Here is a 22,221-nt window from a genome sequence, read left to right as displayed (position 1 = left end):
TATGCACGCCTGCAGACACATAAATATATACACAAACACAAACCCTCATTCTGCTTTGAGTGACCAATAAATGATGTACAACAATCCCTCGACCATCGCGGATGTTACATTCCAACCCAACCCCCGTGATAGATGGAAATCCACAAAGTAGAAACAGTACTGTACTGTATATTTTTTATTATTATTTTATAATTTGTATTTATCTATTTTATTATAAATGCAAGACAACACCACAGAGGAATCGACATAAGCTTAAATAATAAATTGTGACAGGTGAACTGCAATATGGTGAGGGATTACTGTAGTTCCAATTAGATTTCAGTGCCAGACCACTGAGTTGTAGACTTGGGACAAGACACTCTACCCATGACCTCTTAGACAAGACATATTACCTTATCTCTTTGTCAAGACACTCAACCCTCAGACAAGATACTCCGCCCTCAATCTCTTATACAAGATATTCTACCCTCTGCCTCTTAGGCGAGACACTCAATCAATGTCTCTCAGACAAGGCACTCCACCCTGTCTCTTAGACAAGACACTTCATTCTCAGTCAATTAGTTAAGATACTGCACCATCAATTTCTTAGACAAGACACTCAATCCAGATCCTAGTAAAAAAAAAACAGTCTACCAACAAACAGTAAAGAAAACAATCAAAATACAAAAGAAAATAACAAACAAATTAAGAGTTCAAATTTAAAAGAAAATATAATAAAACAACCTGACATTTTGTGATTGTTTTATTAATTATTTTTTAATCATATTCTTTTCGAGATATACAAAATTTCTTGATTCTGTTGGCGATCTGTCTCAATCTAACATTTGGTACTAAGATTGGTCAGTGAGAAGAAATCAGCCACTGGAATATGTAGTCAAAAAGACATTCAGCAGTTCCTAAGAAACAGAGACTGTCTTTGAGGTTCCACCTCTGAATTATTTTTCATGTCATTAGATACATTGCTGACAATTTTTCAATCGGGATATTCTTTCCAACAGTCTTCAGGTGATGTTCCTGGCAATGTTAGAGATCAATCCAGCAAACTATACTTTAGTAAGACAACTCACCACCACCATCATTTAAAATCTGTTGTCCATGCTGGCATAGGTGGAATGGTTTGATATTCCACCCACAGTTGTAGTACCCCACAGAACAATAATGTAACCATTTTGTAAAGTACTTAAAGCAATTGTCTTCAATATTCCAGGCGCAGGCAGGGCCATGTGGCTAAGAGGTACATTTCGCAAACCTATGTGTTCAGGTTCAGTCCTACTTTACAGCACCTTGGCCAAGAACTGTCTTCTGCACACCACCTAAGTGACCAATGATTTGTGAATGAATCTGGACATTGTAGAAAGCCTATTACATTTGTGTGTATGTGTGTGTGTGTGTGTGTGTGTGCACTTGTCTCTATTTCAAAGAAATAGTGCTGATGGTTACATCTGTGTTGATAGTATGACCAGCTGCTCTGTACTTTCAATGACCTGCAGATAACTAAAACACTTTTATGTTCTGGTAAAAGGTAAAAGTTGGCAACAGCAAGAGAATCCAGCAGTAAAATTCAACCTCAAATAAATATGTGTATGTAGGTGGGTGTGTCTGTTTGTTTTGATCTCATATGATGGATGTAAAATGAGTGTCAATTGTAGTTCAAGTGATGTTATTCATTTGCTATCTTCTGTACAAGTCAGGTCTCTCCATTGCTTGGATACAGGTGAGGATTGGTGACAGGAAAGGCATCCCACCAGAAAATCCTGCCTCAACATCAATTCCCATCCAAGCCATACTAGCATGGAAGAAAATGAAAATTTAAACAAATGAACCAATGACACAAGTTCAGGTCCAAACCCAGTTTATAAAATACAAGTTTCAGGTTCAATACTCAGTCCAAGAATATCCTTTTGAGACAGTCGGGAAGAATAGCAATTAAGATATTGTGTCAACATGACATCCAAAATTAAGAAATAATCAAAAGCAATCATGATAGATAAAAAAAATATGGTGACCAGAGCTAGTGCAAGGTCCACTGTGGCATCATGGAATCATCTAAAATTCATGTATATTCTCCAAGATTTGGTCAATACAATCATCAAGAATAGATATTAGTGAAAAAAGACAGGTGGTTCTTTCTTCAATTAGTGCCATCATTACTGTTCACCAATTCCTCTATCCGATCTCCTTCAGTTGCCTCAGAATCTTGAATTACATTGGTAGCCATGAATAAACTGTCATCCAGGTGAAACGGTTTATGGGAGCCACTTCACAATATAATGGTTCTTTTTACCTTAAATATTATACAATAATTAATCATTAACAATCATAATTAATGAACTTGCAATATTCATTATCATAATACAGTTCTATATTTAAGAGATGAGGAATTATGTACATTATTTACATTATGTACATGTTGTGTTAACAACAAACAAGATGAGGACAAATATCAATCAAATGTTATTAAATTAAAAAATGTTCATTATCTTAACTTCTACAAACTTCACTAATGCATACATATATATATGTGTATGTGTATATATATGTATGTATGTATGTATGTATGTATATATGTATGTATATATATATGTGTATGTGTGTATATGTGTATATATTTATTTATATATATATATATATATATATATGTGTGTGTGTGTGTGTGTGTGTATGTATGTATATATATATGTGCGTGTGTGTGTCTATATATATATATAATATCGGAAATCTGCAATGGCTCCATAACTACTGTCCCGGCTACAACCTTGGAGCCCTAGTAATCTGTTACAGTACTTACCTAGTGTACCTAATTGTTTAGATCACCTGTTAACTAAATCCCCATATTTTGTGTGTGTGTATATATATACACACACACATACAATAAATAAGAGCTCAATTAACAATAGATCCTTAGTGTGCAGCACATTATCGCATTTTATTAAATCCAGAGCAGGAAGTTTGCATAGAGACACATTATTGGCTAAAACGATCCTTAAGAGAAACACATATTTACAATAAAATGCCGGAAAGCATAAATTTCACAGATGTGTAAGTTAATTACTTTCAACAGCTGTTTCATTGTGAATAAGTATAATTGAATTCAAAAGTACATAATTAATAAAATTGATTTAAAGTAAATTTAAATTAATTTTCATTAATTATGTATTTTTAATTATGTCACTATAGATGTAATTAGGTTTATTCCTAATCAGACAGTCATTTAAAGTAATTGAATTATGATATATCTGTAAAATTTATGCTTTTCAGGATATTTATCTACACCAGTGGTTTTCAACCAGGGTTCCGCGGAACCTTAGGGTTCTGCCAGTACAGTCCAGGGGTTCCGCAAGAAGTTACAAAAATGCTAAAATCGACAGTAATTTTTAATTCTCCTGTGGAGATATGTGTGCATAAGACAATTAAATTATTGCACAGGGGTTCCTCGAGCCAGTGGAATGTTTCCTTGGGGTTCCGCTTCAGCAAAAAGGTTGAAAAGCACTGATCTACACACACACACAAATGTACACATATGCACAGAAATATAAGTAAAAGGTGATGAGCTGGCAGAAACGTTAGTACGCTGGGTGAAATGCTTGTTGGTATTTCATCTGTTGTTATGTTCTGAGTTCAAATTCCGCTGAGGTCAACTTTGCCTTTCATCCTTTCGGGATGGACTAAATAAGTACCAGTTACACACTGGAATCGATGTAAATGACTTAATCCCTTTGCCTGTCCTTGTTTGTCTCCTCTGTGTTTAGCCCCCTGTGGGCAATAAAGAAATAAATATAAGTAAATGGGTAGTTAGAGAGGCAACCAATGAAGACATCCCACTTGTGCACAGACAAGTAACCTGGGTTAAATCAGAGCCCCACTTCACCCATAGCCCTCTAGCTGCATTCCACTTCTCATACTTGAAGCTTGCACCACCAAAAGTACCTGTTAGTATTATGTTATTTTATTATCATTTTTTTTGACAAGCCAAGCCATGAAAGGCTCTATACCCTCTGAACAATAAACTTTCATATTTTTTGAATACCAATGTTAGCAAATGTCTACCATCTAGGGTCTCCTTCTAACTGAACCCAAAATCAATGACCATTGCATTAGTCATCATCAGCTCTAATTTCTAAGACTGTTGTATAACACATTTTAGGAAGAGGTGATATTGATTTAATCAGCCTTGGTACATGACTGGTTCTTGAATTTTATCAACCTCAGAACTAAAAAGCAACATCAATCACAACAGGGTTTATATGAATGTATGAATGTATGCCTATAAGAGGGGAAACAAACAAAGGAGAAGCTAAAATGTAGCAAATATAACAGTACTTACCAACACGGATGAGGGATAACTTATTTGAGAGTATATGCTGACCTTCCTGTAAAACCATATCTGGTTCTGCAACCCTCTGGTGGTTGAAACGGACACCACCAGCTCGGATGATGCGTTCTGCATCTACTGTAGAAAGAAAACACAGTAGTTTTCAATTAATTAAGTGATTAATTACTTAATTCATTAGCAACAAAAATGAAGTAAAACATAACCAATGTGTGTATTCTTATTGGTTGTATGACCCTCCCAATATACAACAACCCGTTTCAAAAAACGATTTTGCATCAAGAATGTGATGTGTATGGATGAGCACTGCTGTGTGAATAAGTGTCGCACTCTAACAGTGGAGGGAACCTGTGCAAGAGATAGACCCGGGAAAGCATGGGACGAGGTGGTGAAGTGCAATTTTCAAATGTTGGGCCCCACAGAAGCAAGCACAAGCGACTGAGACCTTTGGTGATATGCCATGCTTGAGAAGACCCGTCAAGCCAGGCGAGATCACAGTCAAACCGACCAACCCATGCCAGCATGAAAAACAGATGTTAAATGATGATGATGGTGATGATGATGAACTTTGCAAAATAAATATGAAAATAGTTTGAAGTGAAAACATGAAAATTTGGTAAAAATCCATGGCATGGTGATTATCAGTGATGGCAGACTCTCTAAACACTTGAATGAACTGGACAGCAGTGGCATCACTGCCTCCGCCCCATGGTACCTGTTTGCGGATCGGTGAACTGGACTATTGGACTTTTAGTGAGTTAGTTACAGACAAAAGACAGAACTAGTGACGGGATGGGTGGGGGGCAATCATCACTCTCTTGATTGAGAGTTCACTCAGACATTATATCTTATCATGCCTGTCTGGTTAGAACAACTTGATTAAAGGTTCAATCACACTGTACGGATGTTGTCAATGTTGTACTATAACCATGGCAACTAAAACTTTGTGAATAAAATTGGTAGCCAGAATATGAAGAAGCCATATATACACACACACACTGTATATATACATACACAAAGCACCATTCGATCGTGGCCGTTGCCAGCCTGGCCTGGCCTCTGTGCCGGTGGCACGTAAAAAGCACCCACTACACTCATGGAGTGGTTGGCGTTAGGAAGGGCATCCAGCCGTAGAAACATTGCCAAATTAGACTGGGCCTGGTGCAGCCTTCTGGCTTCCCAGACCCCAGTTGCACCGTCCAACCCATGCCAGCATGGAAAGCGGACGCTAAACGATGATGATGATGATATATACATATGCATACATAAATATATATATATATACATATGCATACATAAATATATATATATATATATATATATATATATATATATCATCATCATCATATACATACATATGCATACATAAACATATATATATATACACACACACATACATATGCATATATATATATATACATATGCATATATAAACATACACATATATATACATATATCTATATACACACACATACATACATATATATATTCTTTTATTTGTTTCAGTCATTTGACTGTGGCCATGTTGGAGCACTGCCTATAGTCAAAGCAATCAACCCCAGGACTTATTCTTTGTAAGCCTAGTACTTATTCTATTGGTCTCTTTTGCCAAACCACTAAGTTATGGGGATGTAAACACACCAACATCGATTGTCAAACGATTGGGAGGGGAGGGGCAAACACAGACACACAAATACATACATATGAATATATACGTGTGTGTATATATATATATCTGTGTCCTTATATTTTCGAACAAGGGAATCTAGATGTCTCCTGGGGCTAAATTACAGCAACATTAGTCCTAAATCAGGACTGCCATGTTATGTTGGCAAACAATCTTTACTCCAAAGTACTGTTGCTGAATATCTCTCATTGTGAGATTTACAAATAGAAATTTTCTAGATGAGAGTGTGTTGAATATACAGACCTAATGCCATCAAGAGACTAGAAGGGTGTTCATCATTAACACATACTATGTAGTACATAGGATTATCTTTTACTTGTTTCAGTCATTTAGACTGTGGCCATGCTGGGGCACCACCTTGAGCAATTTGAGTTGAAACACATCAACCCCAGTACTTGACGCCCAGTACTTATTCTATCAGACTCCTTTGCTGAACCACTAAGTTATGGGGATGTAGATACACCAACACTAGTTGCCAAATGACAGTGGGGACAAACACAAACACATACACGATGGGCTTCTTTCAGTTTCTGTCAACCAAATCAACTCACAAGGTTTTGGTTGGCCTGAGGCTATAGTAGAAGATGCTTGCCCATGGTGGGACTGAACCTGGAGCCTTGTAGTAGGGAGACAAATCTCTTACTACACAGCCACACCTGCACCTATTGTAGGATATTAAAACATACAAGCTATATAGTATGTCGAAGAGTGTTGAATATAAACACATATCTACATAATAGGTAGGGTTTGTTGAATATAAACATAGGTTATACACTAGGAAGGTGTATTGAATATTTTACCAGTCATACAGAATGTAGGGCCATTGAACATAATCACATACAAGTTATATAGTGTGTGTAGAAAGGTATCATGTGTTTACATAGATGCACAAGCTATATGATCAAAATCAAAATCACTGACGTGGCTGATGACAGTACCACCTGATTGGCACTCATGCCAGTGGAATGTAAAAAGCACATCCAAATATGGGGTGTAACCAGCCCACTTATGAGTACCCCTCATTCAATGGACAATGAACTTTGCTTGTGAAGACCTATTGAGGCGAGTGCAAACAAATCAAAATCGCTGACGTGGCTAATGACAGTACTGCCTGATTGGCACTCATGCCAGTGGAATGTTAGAATCACATCCGAGCATGATTGTTGCCAGGGCCACGGATTTCCTCCCATGCCAGTGGCACGTAAAAAACACCATTCGAGTGTGATCATTGCCAGTGTCGCCTTACCAGCACATGTGCCAGCTGCATGTGAAAAACAACATTTGAGCGTAATCGTTGCCAGTGCCGTTGGACTGGCTCCCGTGCAGGTAGCACATAAAACACCTTTTGAGCATGGTCATTGCCAGAACAGTCTGACTGGTCCTCATGCCGATGGCACGTAAAAGCACCCACTACATTCTCGGAGTGGTTGGCATTAGGAAGGGCATCCAGCTGTAGAAACTTTGCCAGATTGGATTGGAGCCTCGTGCAAGCCTCCCAGTCCTCAGTCAAACTGTCCAACCCATGCCAGCATGGAAAGCAGACGTTAAACGATGATGATGATGATGATGATGATGATATATAAGATTGTGATAGGGACATTTATAGATTAAATAGGGGTCAACAGGTTGCACAAGAACCTACATAAAGTCCAGATAATATATATCAGTTGTATAGTGATCAGATACCAATATATATATATATATATATATATATATATATATATTATATATATATATATATGGGGATCACATGACAATATGTCATGACTATTTTAGGGACCTAAAAGATCTGTGAATGATAAGGGGACATTTTGCAATGTACGGCTAGATCATATTACTGATTCCGAAAGGGTGTTAAAGCAAGAACATAAAGGAACTGTTGTTGAATTTCTTTTGTTTTAGTTTATAATCTGATGGGGCTGGGGGGAGGGGTGTCTTGTGGAAAAGTGCTATCGTGGTGGTGGTGGTGGTGGTGGTGAGACGGCTTAGGAAATCACATGGAATTTGTTTCAATATAGTATAACAGAACAGTTGTAAATTTTATTCATTTATAAGCTGAGGAGCCCCCACCTTCCATCAATGGTTTGAGTGTAATGTTTCTGGAAACATGAAATCCAGAGTGTATGTGTGTATCATCATCGTCATCATCGTCGTTTAACGTCCGTTCTCCATGCTAGCATGGGTTGGACGGTTCGACCGGGGTTCTGGGAAGCCAGAAGGCTGCACCAGGCTCCAGTCTAATTGTATATACATATATATATATATATATATACACACACACACACACATAAATACAGGTGCAATGGGTAAATTGTCACCATTTTAAACTCTTAATTTTGCGCGTGTTCATTGTTTGTTTTTGATTTTGTCGACTACACAGTATAGTAGGGTCAGTTGGGCACTGTCTGTGAAAAAAACAACACCATGACACAATTCACTCTGCTAGAAATTTGAAAACGACATGCTGTATTGCATGGCATTCATGCTGGAAACTCCAATATGAACATTTCAGAGTATTTGGGTAGCAATCTGAGGACATGTACTGAGAGTGATAAAAATCAAACATCCAGTCAACATCATGGTGTTTGGAATGATCACTAGTGATGGCAATGTTATGACTCCATTCCAAACGGCTTTCCACATGGTTTCAGACTTGACACAGAGTCCTACATCAAGCTGCCCCGGGTCAAGAGGGGGGCTGCTGAAAGACCCTATGTCTGGCAACAGGACTCTGCACCATGTCACACAAGCAGGGGAATCCAGTCATGGCTGTCAGACAATTTCTGTGACCACATCACCCCTAACATCTGGTCACCTAACTCCCCAGACTGCAACCTCCTTGATTATTATGTGTGGGGCACAGTTGAGCAACAGACCAACAAAACTCCTTGTAACACCAAAGAAAAACTGAAGGCAAGGATTATGTCAGCATTCGTCAATTTAAACAAGGAGATCATCCAGAAGAGCTGCAGGAAATTCCAAAGTCGTGTGGAGGCCGTGGTTGAAGCCAATGGCGATTTTATTGAAAAAATTTACTCTTAAGTATTTCAAGATATTTTTATGTAATTTTGGTAAATATATCTGTTAAAATGAGATCTGTGTGTTATTTTCATTTTTGCATAATTTAGATGACAGTTTATTCACTGCACCCTGTACATACACACCTACATAGGTACAAGCTTGACTGTTTGGTTAACAATTTTGTTTCCCAACCACACATTTTTAGGCTTAGTCCCAATGTGTGACATTTTGGGCAGGTGTTTTCTGCTCTATAGCTCTGAGCCAACCAAAGTTTTGTGAATAGATTTGACAAACAGAAACTGAAAGAAGCCTGTCATATATATATATTTAATATCTTGTCCATGCTAGTTTGGGTTGGATGGTTTGACTGGGCTGGCATGTTTGAAGGCTGCACCAGACTCCAGTCTAATTTGGCATGATTTCTACAGCTGGATGCCCTATACATACATACACATACACACACATACATATATACACTCAGGCAAGTGGCTGAGTTCCTTTCAAGTGTTGGGCTTCATGAAGGCAAAGTGGCTGAGCTCCTTTCAAATGTTGGGCCTTATGGAGGCAATGACCAAGACCTTTGGCATTATGTCATGCTTGAGAAGAAGACCCATCAAACCGAGCAAAACTGCAATCGTGGAAGATATCGGTGTCACATAAAAACACCCATTACACTCTCAGAGTGGTTGGCATTAGGAAGGGCATCCAGCCTTAGAAAACCATACCAAATCAGACTGGAGCCTTGCACAGCCTTCCAGAGTGCCAGCCCAGTCAAACTGTCCAACCCATGCCAGCATGGACAATAGATGTTAAACAATGATGATGATGATGGTGAAAAGGATAATGAGATGGTGAAGCACGACCTTCAAACGTTGGGCCTTATGGAGGTGATGATAAGTGATCAAGACTTTTGGAGATATGTTGTGCTTGAGAAGACCCAGCAAGGTAAGTGAGACTGTAACCATGGCCTATGGCAGTACAACATAACCGGCCCATTTAAGAGTACCCTTCCATCATTGGACAATAAACTGTGCTTGCGAAGACCTGTTGAATCAAGTGAAGTCATTGTCGTGGCTGATGACAGTACTGCCTGATTGGCACCCATGCCGGTAGCACAGAAAGAATAGAAAAGCCCTTTATGTTTTGAGCCTATGCTCTTCAACAGAAAGCAATAAGAGGGAAAAAATGAAGAGAGAAAAAATGCGCAGAGTTCAACGGTCCAACATGGAGTGTGTGTGTGTGTGTGTGTGTGTGTGTGTGTGTGTGAGTGTCCTTCTCTTGACATATTGCAACAGCTGTAAATGAGCATCCAGCCACAAAATATCTGCTTCTATGAATTCCATCATCATCATCATCATCATCATCATCATCATCGTTTAACGTCCGTTTTCCGCGCTAACACGGGTTGGACGGTTCGACCGGGGTCTGGGAAGCCAGGGGTTGCCCCAGGCTCCAGTCTGATCTGGCAGTGTTTCTACAGCTGGATGCCCTTCCTAACGCCAACCACTCCGCGAGTGTAGTGGGTGCTTTTTACATGCCACCTGCACAGGTGCCAGAGGGGTCTGGCATCGGTCACGTTCGGATGGTGCTTTTTATGTGCCACCAGCACAAAAGCCAGTGGAGGCTGCACTGGCAATGGTCACGTTCGGATGGTGCTTTTTATGTGTCACCGGCACAGGTATCACAGCTACTGTTTCCATTGATATTTGGTTCGATGTTCATGTGCCACCGGCACAGAAGCCATTCGAGGCGGGGTTGGTATCGGTCACGTTCGGATGGTGCTTTTTATGTGCCACCGGCACAGAAGCCAGTGGAGGCTGCACTGGCAACGGTCACATTCGGATGGTGCTTTTTATGTGTCACCGGCACAGAAGCCAGTCGGGGCGGTGCTGGCATCGGCCACGTTCGGATGGTGCTTTTTATGTGCCACCGGGACAGAAACCGTTCAGATGGTGCTTTCTATGTGCCACCTGTACAGAAGCCAGTGGAGGCTGCACTGGCAACGGCCACGTTCGGATGGTGCTTTTTATGTGTCACCGGCACAGATATCACAACTACTGTTTCCATTGATATTTGGTTCGAAGTTCATGTACATGCACTTGACTCAACAGGTCTCCTCAAGCACAGCGAGATGTTCCGGGATCCCACGATCGGTTGGTGCTTTTTATGTGCGGTTGGTGCTTTTTATTCGAGGCGGGATTGGCATCGGTCACGTTCGGATGGTGCTTTTTATGTGCCACCGGCACAGAAGCCAGTGGAGGCTGCACTGGCAACAGCCGTTCGGATGGTGCTTTTTATGTGTCACCGGCACAGGTATCACAACTACTGTTTCCATTGATAGTGCCACCGAGAATTTGGTAAATGGAAATGGTAAAAAAAACCTGACCTGTGTGTGTATATTCTTTTAATTGTTTCAGTTATTTGACTGTGGCCATGCTGGAGCACTGCTTTAGTCAGACAAATCGACTTCAGGACTTATTCTTTGTAAGTCTAGTACTTATTCTATTGGTCTCTTTTGCCAAAACATTAAGTTACAGGAATGTAAACACACCAACATTGATTGTTAAGTGACAGTGGTGGGACAAACACAGACACACAAACATATATATATATATATATGTATGTATATCATCATCATTTAGCGTCTGCTTTCCACGCTAGCATGGGTTGGACGGTTCAACTGGGGTCTGTGAAGCCAGAAGGCTGCATCAGGCCCAGTCTGATCTGGCAGTGTTTCTACGGCTGGATGCCCTTCCTAACGCCAACCACTCCGTGAGTGTAGTGGGTGCTTTTTACAATGGACTTTTTCTGTTTCTATCTACTGGATCCACTCACAAAGTTTTGTTTGGCATGAGGCTATAGTAGAAGACACGTGCCCAAGGTGCTATGCAGCAGGACTGAACCTGGAACCATGTGGTTGGTAAGCAAGCTTCTTACCACACAGCCTCTCTCTCTCTCTCTCTATATATATATATATATATATATATATATACAGAGAGAGACACACACACAATCATCATCATCATCACCACCACCATTTAGCATTCATTTTCTATGCTGGTATGGGTTGGATGGTTCAACAGGAGCTGACAAGTCAGAGGACTGCACCGAACCCCAATGTCTGTTTTGACACAGTTTCTATGCCCAGATAATGACTAGCCTTGTGTTAGGGGTTATTCTTCCATGGGTAAACAGGTCTTTTGTAGCATCAGACAATCTACTTCTCACTTTGAGGGCAAAAAAACCTTTGTAAGAAACAACAGCAGCAAGAATTTTCTGAACTTTCTCAATCTCTTCTTATCTTGGCTGCTATACATTCAGAATCACCACCTTCCCTGGTAATTATTATCATCGGTGGTGTTTTTTCATGTGTCCAGAAATTTATTTTGTTTCTTTTTGACCACTTCTTCTCTGTCCATGTTTATGCCTCTGATCACTAACGAGGCCGATTCATGCAGGGAAGCATCAGTTGCAAAGTTGTGGAGGCTTTGCTTGTTGCAGCCTCCATTTTCTTTCTTGTTGTTTCTCTTCCTCTTCCCTCAGTCGTTCAGCTTCAAAATGATCCAATTGTCCTGAGCTTCAATGCACCAAGTTTTGGGATCGATTCCAGTCAGTTTTAGGTTTTGCTTCAGCTGATCCTTGTATCAACGGAGTCTTCTTCTGGTGGAATTTGCTAATCCTATCTCCTGGCTGACAAGTGTGGCTTAGTAGCTAGAGCATTCAGCTCATGATTGCAGGGTTGAGAGTTCAATTCCCAGCAGCATGTTATGCCCTTGAGCAAGACATTTTATTTCTCATTGCTTCAGTCCATTCAGCTGGTAAAAATGAGTTATACCTGTAATTCAAAATGGACCAGCCTTGAACATTCTCTGTCATGCCAAATCTCCCTGAGAACTATGTTAAGGGTACGTGTGTCTATGGAGTGCTCAGCCACTTGCATGTTAATTTCACTAGAAGGGTATTTGGTTGATTTTAGCAACTGGAACACTCATCACCATAACCAACAGAGAGCCAGGCCTCAACTACTTCTAGTGGCCATCTGAACATTTAACCCCTTGCCTGCCGTGAGCCCCATTTGGGGATCTGCTAAAAACAGTCTCACTGCTGGTTGTTCCTTGTATTTAAAGTGAATAGCTAAAGTACATTGCATTTGCAGAGGTGTGTTTAACAATATTTAGTAATTAAAAAAGGTGGCGAGCTGGCAGAACTGTTAGCACATTGGGTGAAATGCTTAGCGGTATTTCTTCTATCTTTACATTCTGAGTTCAAATTCTGCTGAGGTTGACTTTGCTTTGATCCTTTCAGAATCGATAAATTAAATACCAGTTGCGTGCTGGGGTCAATCTAATCGACTGGCCTCCTTCCCCCAAAAATTTCAGACCTTATGCCTAGAGTAGAAAAGAATATTTAGGAGTTAAAATTTGTCTTTATTAGTTCTGGCTCTTTCTAGTGGACATTTTATGTCATAAATTGCAATTTTTGAACTACAAAATTATTGACTCTTTTGATAACTTTTTTTTTGTTTTGCATTTCCCATCTGTATCATTCATTGATATTACATTCGCATTTCATTCTATAGTTTCAAAATAACTAATATGTTTATTATTGCAATTGGATAGAAAAGGATAAATATGCTTGTTTTCAGCGACCCCACCCCATTTGGGGCTTTTCGAAAAATTTACCATAATTTCCAAAATAATTCACATATGAAGAAAATTTGAATACCAAATATTATTTTAACTCCTAAGACACCTGGCAAAGGCAAAAAATATGGATGAAGAAATTTGGGTGTTAATGGTTTAATAAAATCTAGTTCCAGTGTGTTCGTAGTATGCACTACTCCAGAGCATCTGTCACATATGGGTTTTTTTTTGTTTGTTAGTCTGCTACAAGTTTACAACACTTTGTTTGTGTGTCCATCAATCTGCTTCTCAGCATATCAAGTTAAGCCATTTTCCTGATGATACCCTCATGATATCCAAGCCCTGTCTTCTTTCCTGTTCACCGAAACCTTAGTCTTTGCAAAGTTTACCTTAAGACTTCTAAATTCTAGCTTTAGCATCCATGCCCAGAATTTCCTCTCTAATTCCCCTGTAGATTGAACTACAGTATATAAGAATTCCCATGGACAACTCTTCTGGGATGGTCTGTAGGACTTTGATGAATAGGAGAAGACAAAATTGAGCTTTGATGGACTCCAACTCTCTTGCTAAATTCATAACTGAGGTCATTTACTTACTGAGGTCATTTACTTACTGCATCTTTTTGTACAAGGCTTGTATATTTCTCACAAACCATTCATCACAAGATTGTTGTATGTGACACACCAGATTATTGTATGTGATACACTGTCAAAGACCTTTTCCAAATCAACAAAAGCCAGAAATAACGGTTTACTCTCAGCCACGTATTTCTCCCACAGTCGCCTCACCAGCAGATTACATCTGAGGTACTTCTCCCAAACACAGAACCAAACTGTAATTGTGCTAGGACTCTCTCCATGACTTTGAGAGCCTGAACTAGGAGTTTGATGCCTCTCTCGAAGGCATCTCGTTTTGTTTTTATAGCAGTTTACAATTATACTGCAACACCAGTCACTGGGTATTACACTTTTCTATATTACTTGGCTAACTATCCAGGTCAAACACACACACAATCTGCAAGTGGAAATATAGCATAAATTAATCAAGAATATTGTCGAGAAATAAGCTGAGTAAATAAAGGAGAGGATGGCGAATTTATAAAGGGAGCATATATTTCAAGGGAGGTAACTCTTGCGTAGTGATTTCTAAAATCAACTGTTTATTTTTAGACAAGAGACTTATCAATATACAGTACGAGTGCCCCATTTTACGAGTAATTTGCCGTAGGAGCCGAGACTTGTGTGAATTTTTGTCTTGAAGTACGAGCGGTAATCCGCAGTACGAGTACACAAATCGTCCCATCTTTAAGGTAATTCAGTTAATAAAACCAGTTTAGATATTTCTTTTGCATTCCCTTTTTTATAATTGTCATTTTACTTGTAACTACACCTATTCTGTTTCAAAACCCATAAAAAATTATATTTGAGTGGTTTTGGTGGAGCTGGAACGGATTAATTATATTTTAGTTAATTTCAATGGGGTAAATTGATTTGTGAATTGAGTAAATCGTAAAACGAGCTCGGTCATGCAACGAATTAAACTCATACTGCGAGGTATCACTGTGTGTGTGTGTGTGTGAGTGTGTATACACACACACACACATATACATACATACATTTATACATATATATACACATAGATTTCTTTTATTAACGAGTGGCTGTGTGGTAAGTAGCTTGCTAACCAACCACATGGTTCCGGGTTCAGTCCCACTGCGTGGCATCTTGGGCAAGTGTCTTCTGCTATAGCCCCGGGCCGACCAATGCCTTGTGAGTGGATTTGGTAGACGGAAACTGAAAGAAGCCTGTTGTATATATGTATATATATATATATTATATATATATATATATATATATATGTATGTGTGTATGTTTGTGTGTCTGTGCATTGCTTGACAACCGATTCTGGTGTGTTTACGTCCCCGTCACTTAGCAGTTCGGCAAAAGAGACTGATAGAATAAGTACTGGGCTTACAAAGAATAAGTCCTGGGGTCGATTTGCTCGACTAAAGGCGGTGCTCCAGCATGGCTGCAATCAAAATGACTGAAAACAAGTAAAGGAAGAGAGATATATTAGGTTGTGATATTAATAAGAATGGTTGAATAAGAGCAACAAAGAAAATGCCTGGTGGTATTTACTTATGGCCCTTCATGTTCTTAGTTTAAACCCTGTTAAGAGATCAAATTTTCCTTTTTCTGCCAAGCAGAGGTTGGGATGAAAAGAAAAAAATTGTTTATGCTACCAGATATGGCTGAATAGTTAAGCTGCTTGTGTTGAAGTACCCAGGTGCTTTTGGGGTTTTATTCCACCTGTAACACTTTGGGGAAGGGTCTTATGACACAGCCATGATATGATCAATATGATGATGAGTGGAATTTAGTAGATAGAAACTGTGCAGAAGCCTAGTCTCAGTAAAGTGTATCTACATCCACTACCTCACCTGCTTTTTGATATTCTCTCATCTTCTCTCCTCCTTCCCATCTCATCTCCCTCAAATACATACATATACTCTTTTACTTGTTTCAGTCATTTGACTGCGGCCATGCTGGAGCACTGCCTTTAGTCGAGCAAATCGACCGCAGGACTTATTCTTTGTAAGCCTAGTACTTATTCTATTAGTCTCTTTTGCCAAACCACTAAGTTATGGGGACGTAAACACACTAACATCGATTGTCAAATGATGGTGGGGTGACAAACACATACATACATATATATATATATATACACACACACATATGTACGACAGGCTTCTTTCAGTTTTTGCCTACCAAATTCATTCACAAGACTTTGGTCAGCCCGAGGCTATAGTAGAAGACACTTGCCCAAGGTGCCATGCAGTTGGACTCTACCCAGAACCATGTGGTTGGTAAGCAAGCTACTTACCACGCAGCCACTCCTGCACCTATATATATACACACACATGAAACACTGTTCCTCTCTTTCTTTCTATCCACTGTATTATGTTGTTAATGAAACGAGAGATCATCATCATCGTTTAACGTCCGTTTTCCATGCTGGCATGAGTTGGACGGTTCGACTGGGGTCTGGGAAGCTAGGAGGCTGCACCAGACCCCAATCTGATCTAGCAGTGTTTCTACAGCTGGATGCCCTTCCAATGCCAACCACTATGAGAGTGAAGTGGGTGCTTTTTACATGCCACCAACACAGGGGCCAGAGGAGCTGGCATCGACCATGATTGGATGGTGCTTTTTACGTGTCACCGGCATGGATGATGGCAATAAATTTCACCCATTCACTGTACCATACTGCCTTGTGAAACTACAGATGGCACTGGCTTTGTCTGACCTTCCCATCTCTTTCTCTCCCTCTCTCACACACATACACAGTAACAAGGAATTATATTGCAGCTGTAAGTATCCAATCCCCACCACCATCATCCTTATTTCATCCACCACAAAGACTTGGCTTATTTTTAATAGATTCCATTGAATCTGTTTATACCCAACACATTCCTTTATCACTCAGTCTTACCACTGTCTACCTCCATTACTGTTCATCTCTCTCTCCCCACCTCATTATTCTGTCCATCCATCATATTGTCACTCCTTCCTGACTCTTCCTCTCACCTCAGTCTCTTTCCTATTCGTGTTCTCATGTCATGCCTTCTTAGTCTAATGCGGTACAAGATAAGGCGGAGAGCTGGCAGAAACGTTAGCACGCCGGGCAAAATGCTTAACAGTATTTCGTTTGCCACTCTGTTCTGAGTTCAAATTCCGCCGAGGTCGACTTTGCCTTTCATCCTTTCGGGGTCGATAAATTAAGTACCAGTTACGCACTGGGGTCGATATAATCGACTTAATCCGTTTGTCTGTCCTTGCTTGTCCTCTCTGTGTTTAGCCCCTTGTGGGTAGTAAAGAAATAGGTACAAGATAACTTCATTGGTGCTGGTGCCATGACAAACGGCATCCAGTATATTCTGTAAAATGGTTGAGAAACTAGTGCAGATGACAAAGGGTCAAGAGGTACCTCGCTTTAGCTTTGTCGGGGACATGACAACTTCTCTAGTGCCGGTTCTGCAATAAAAAATACCCAGAAAAACGTTGTAAAGTGATTAAACAAGAGAAAACACATCAAGCCACAGGAAATCATGAAACGTGTGAGAAATGAAATACATGAGTGAGAAATAGTCCCGTGACTCATCTAGGGAAGTAGCAACGACAAATGAAACAGACTGAGAACCGACAATGAGAAGTAGACTATGAGAACCCATCCAATGCAGCTGGTATGGAAAATGTACAGAAACTGGTGGTGATAGAAAGTTGTGATGGTGGTGTTGATGACCAAGCAGCTAAGACAGACAGAGGCAAGACAAAAACGAAGATTTTTTTTTTTTTTAAATAGTGAAGAAGAGCTGTATACACATCAGACACTGTCCTGTTCTCATTCAAAATAGCAACTGGCAAGATAATGTCAAGGCAACTGAGAAAGCACAAAGCTGCCAAAATATGGCAACAGTGGCAATGAGGGTGGCAGTGGCAGTGGTGGTGGTGGTGGTGGTGGTAATGATATGGTGGTAGTGTTGGTAGTGAAGATCATCATCATCATCATCCTCATCATTTAGCGTCCGCTTTCCATGCTAGCATTGGTTAGACGGTTCAACTGGGGTCTGTGAAGCCAGAAGGCTGCATCAGGCTCCAGTCAGATCTGGCAGTGTTTCTACGGCTGGATGCCCTTCCTAACGCCAACCACTCCGTGAGTGTAGTGGGTGCTTTTTACGTGCCACCTGCACAGGTGCCAGACAGAGCTGGCAAATGGCCACAAACGGATGGTGCTTTTACGAGTCATTTTGAAAGAGTTCGGTTATTTCAGATTCTGAGAGTCTGCCAAGATTATGATAATGATGATGATGATGATGCTGGCAGTTGCAGTGATGACAGTATTGAAATTAGAAATGATGATGAAGAGGCTGGAGTAAGTGGCACAGACAATAATGATCCAGGTGTTTGTTCTGATGATCATAATGATGACAGCGATGACATCAATGGTGATGATGACAAGTGCAACAATCATGATGACAATAATGATGATGAGGAGGACAATGATGACAATAACACTGATGATGATGATGATGATGATGATGATAAAAAGCAACTAACCTTCCCGGTCAAAACAGTTGGCTTTCATACACGTCTCCAGAACTGTCATTCCTGGTTCCAACAACATGCGACATGTGGCTGCACTTCGAAAGAGTTCGGTTATTTCAGATTCTGAGAGTCTGCTAAGAACATCTGTGTTATTGGTGAAGAAGGCTTCTGTCCAGCGTTTGGCCATCTTTAAACCAGATTCTACAAATATTCCAAATATAATACAAATGTTTATTCGACTTTCCGCTGTGTTTGGAATCTAGGAAAAAGTAAAAGCCACGTAAAAGCACCCATTACACTCTGTGGAGTGGTTGGCAGGTTGGCATTAGGAAGGGCATCCAGCCATAGAAACCATGTCAAATCAGACCAGTGTCTGGTGCAGATCCCCAGCTTGCCAACTCTGGTCAAACCTTCCAATCCATGCCAGCAAGGACAATGGACATTAACTGGTGAATAATAACAATAATAATAATAATAGTTTCAAATATGTTAGTTAGTTAGTTAGTTAATTTGGCTCAAAAGCAAATAGCAAGGCCATGTAGGGGGACATGGAGTTAAGTACAGGGTGGTGTTCATGTAAAGAGTTCAGGCCACTTGAGGTCCAGGGAGGCTTTGAACAAAGCGGTCGTCGGCATCTTTACCATCTCGTCTGGCAGCTTGTTCCACGGATCCGCAACCCGGACGGAGAAAGCTCCTCTCCTTCGATTGAGATGAAATCGTTGCAGGTAGAGCTTTTCGGAATGACCCCGCAGCCGACGCTCTGGAGCAGGAGTGAAGAACAGCTCTTTCGAGAGGTTACACTTTCCGCTTATGATGTTGTGGGCGAGAATGAGATCACTACGGCGGCGGCGTTTTTCAAGAGAATAAAGGTCGAGCGTCCTCAGCCTTTCTTCGTAGGACAAATTTTTGAGACCATGAACCATGCAGGTAGCCAGCTTCTGGACTCTTTCGAGATGCTGTATGTCTTTGAGGAGATAAGGAGAAGAGGCTTGAATCCCATACTCCAATATGGGTCTCACCAGCGTGACATAGAGTGGTAGGAATATGGCTGCTGTGAGCATTCCGAATGACCGTCGAATCAAGAACAGAATTCCGCGTGCTTTGTTGGCAGCATGGACGCACTGGGCCGAAGGCGAAAAGGAGGAATCCACCAAGATACCTAGGTCCTTTACCTGATCGGTCCTCTCCAGCAGCAGACGACCCAGCTCGAAATCAAGTTGAGTTGCAGGAGTAGAGCCGACAGGCAGATGACAGCACTTTGACACGTTCAGACACAGGTCCCAATCGTTAGACCACTTCCAAATTTGGTGGAGGCATCGACGAAGATCCTCTATATTACCGCGAGGAGCGACCAGTTTGATATCGTCGGCAAATAGAAGGGTGTGTTGCGTGAGGTCGTCGGGCAAGTCATTTATGAAGACTAAGAACAACAAGGGCCCAAGCACTGAACCTTGAGGCACAAGGCCAGCAATTTCGAGGGATGGAATGAGTTGATTACATCGAAACCGCCCCACAGTGCTCAGCTGTTACTTATTTTATTGTCCTCAAAAGGATGAAAGGCAAAGTCGATCTCGGCAACATTTGAACACAGAAAGTAAAAATTGGACAGAATGCCACTAAGTGCCACCACCACCACCATCACCACCATGTAAAAGCATCCATTACACTCTGTGGAGTGGTTGGCATTAGGAAGGGCATCCAGCTGTAGAAACCATGCCAAATGAGACCGGAGTCTGGTACAGCTCCCCAGCTTGGAAACTCTAGTCAAACTGTCCAACCCATGCCAGCATGGACAATGGACATTAAAGGATGATGATGATGAAGATGGTGGTGGTTACCACTTTAGGCACAAACCAGAAGACTTGAGAGGAGGTAGTGGGGCAGGGGGTTAGTTGATATCATTGGCCCGACTAAATGTATTACATTTTATTGACCCCCACCATCCCCCATAGGAATGAAAGACAAAACTGACCGTGGCTGGATTTGAACTCGGAATATTAAGAGCTGGAACAAATATCACAAGGCATTTTTTCCCAATGTTCTAACAGTTCTGCCAAATCCAGCACCCCCTTCCCCCATCGTACCATGAGCAAGTTTCTTCAACTATAGCCTTGGGCTAACCAAAGCTTTGTGAAGTAGATTTGGTAGACAGAAACTAAAAAAAGGTGGCGAGCAGGCAGAAACATTAACACGCCAGGCGAAATGCTTAGTGGTATTTCGTCTGCCGCTACATTCTGAGTTCAAATTCTGCCGAGGTTGACTTTGCCTTTCATCCTTTTGAGGTCAATTAAATAAGTACCAGTTACATAGTGGGGTCGATGTAGTTGACTTAATGCCTTTGTCTGCCCTTGTTTGTCCCCTCTGTGTGTGGCCCCTTGTGGGCAGTAAAGAAATAAGAAACTGAAAGAAGCCCATCGTGTGTGTATATATATATATATATATATATCTGTGTGTGTGTGTTATTATCATCATCATCATTTAACATCCGTTTTCCATGCTGGCATCGACCACGTTCAGATGGTACTTTTTACGTGCAACTGGCACAGGGAGCCAGTCAGATGGCTCTGGCAACGACCCACGTATAAATGGTGCTTATTGCGTGCCACCAGCACTGCTAACAGCCACAACTACAATTTCCATTTGATTGTGATTTCATTTCTGATCTTTTGATTTTGATTTTACTTGACTCAATAAGTCTCCTCAAGCATGGCATGTTGCCTGACAATTCAAAGGTGCTTTTTAAATGGGCTGGTTATGAAACACTGGTGATCTACAGTTATGATCTCACTTTACTTACCGGGTCTTCTCAATCGCAGCATATCTCCAGAGGTCTCGGTGTGTTGCATGTTAGTCGTAAATGAGTGTCACCAACATACAAGCAGTGTCCTTCATTCCCAATATGCTGTGAAAACATGTCTGGCCATGGGGAAATGTAACCTTGCATGAAAAGAAGTGAGGGTTGATGACAGGAAGGGCATCTGGCCATAGAAAATCTGTGTGACCCATAAAAGCATGGAAAAGTGGACTTCAAAATGATGATGATGTGTGTGAATGTATGTGGTGTGTGTGTGTGTGCGCCCGTGCGCACGTGCATGTGTGTGTAAGTGTGTACTTAATAAGTAAAGAACTGTAGTCACCATCATGTACCAACAAGACCACTTGTTCAGCAAGAGTTCTCTGACCAATTCTTTCATGTGGTTTGGCCTGTGAATTAACAAAATATTTCAGGACATTAATTATTAATTAATTAATGTTTTAATGCTTTCGTATTTCATTTATCACATTTTATTAATTATAGCAATATTTCTGTGTATTAAACAATCAATAACTACATTACATATTGCTATCACTAACAACACACACACACACACACACACACAAAGCAGCAACAGAACAATAGAGCCTCCACAAGGTGACTCAATCTGTTAGAAATAG

General features: G+C 40.7%; 1 protein-coding gene across 1 annotated transcript in view; it reads right to left on the bottom strand.

Moving 5' to 3' along the window:
- Nucleotides 1-724: 724 nt before the first annotated feature.
- Nucleotides 725-22,221, bottom strand: part of LOC115215924 (tyrosine--tRNA ligase, mitochondrial) — a 47,975-nt gene continuing 26,478 nt past the window's right edge. The window contains exons 11-14 of the mRNA XM_029785285.2: nucleotides 21,924-21,990; nucleotides 18,799-18,987; nucleotides 4,325-4,450; nucleotides 725-2,284 (exon numbers count right to left, since the gene is read on the bottom strand). Of these exons, the coding sequence (XP_029641145.1) occupies nucleotides 2,247-2,284; nucleotides 4,325-4,450; nucleotides 18,799-18,987; nucleotides 21,924-21,990 (420 nt within the window). The 3' untranslated portion in view covers nucleotides 725-2,246. The remainder of the gene's footprint in view (nucleotides 2,285-4,324; nucleotides 4,451-18,798; nucleotides 18,988-21,923; nucleotides 21,991-22,221) is intronic.

The sequence above is a fragment of the Octopus sinensis genome, linkage group LG9 (genome assembly GCF_006345805.1).
Source record: "Octopus sinensis linkage group LG9, ASM634580v1, whole genome shotgun sequence".
In the NCBI taxonomy this organism is placed as follows: Eukaryota; Metazoa; Mollusca; class Cephalopoda; order Octopoda; family Octopodidae; genus Octopus; species Octopus sinensis.
Note: the sequence above shows the minus strand (reverse complement) of the source record. Positions and strands in the feature narration are given on the sequence as shown.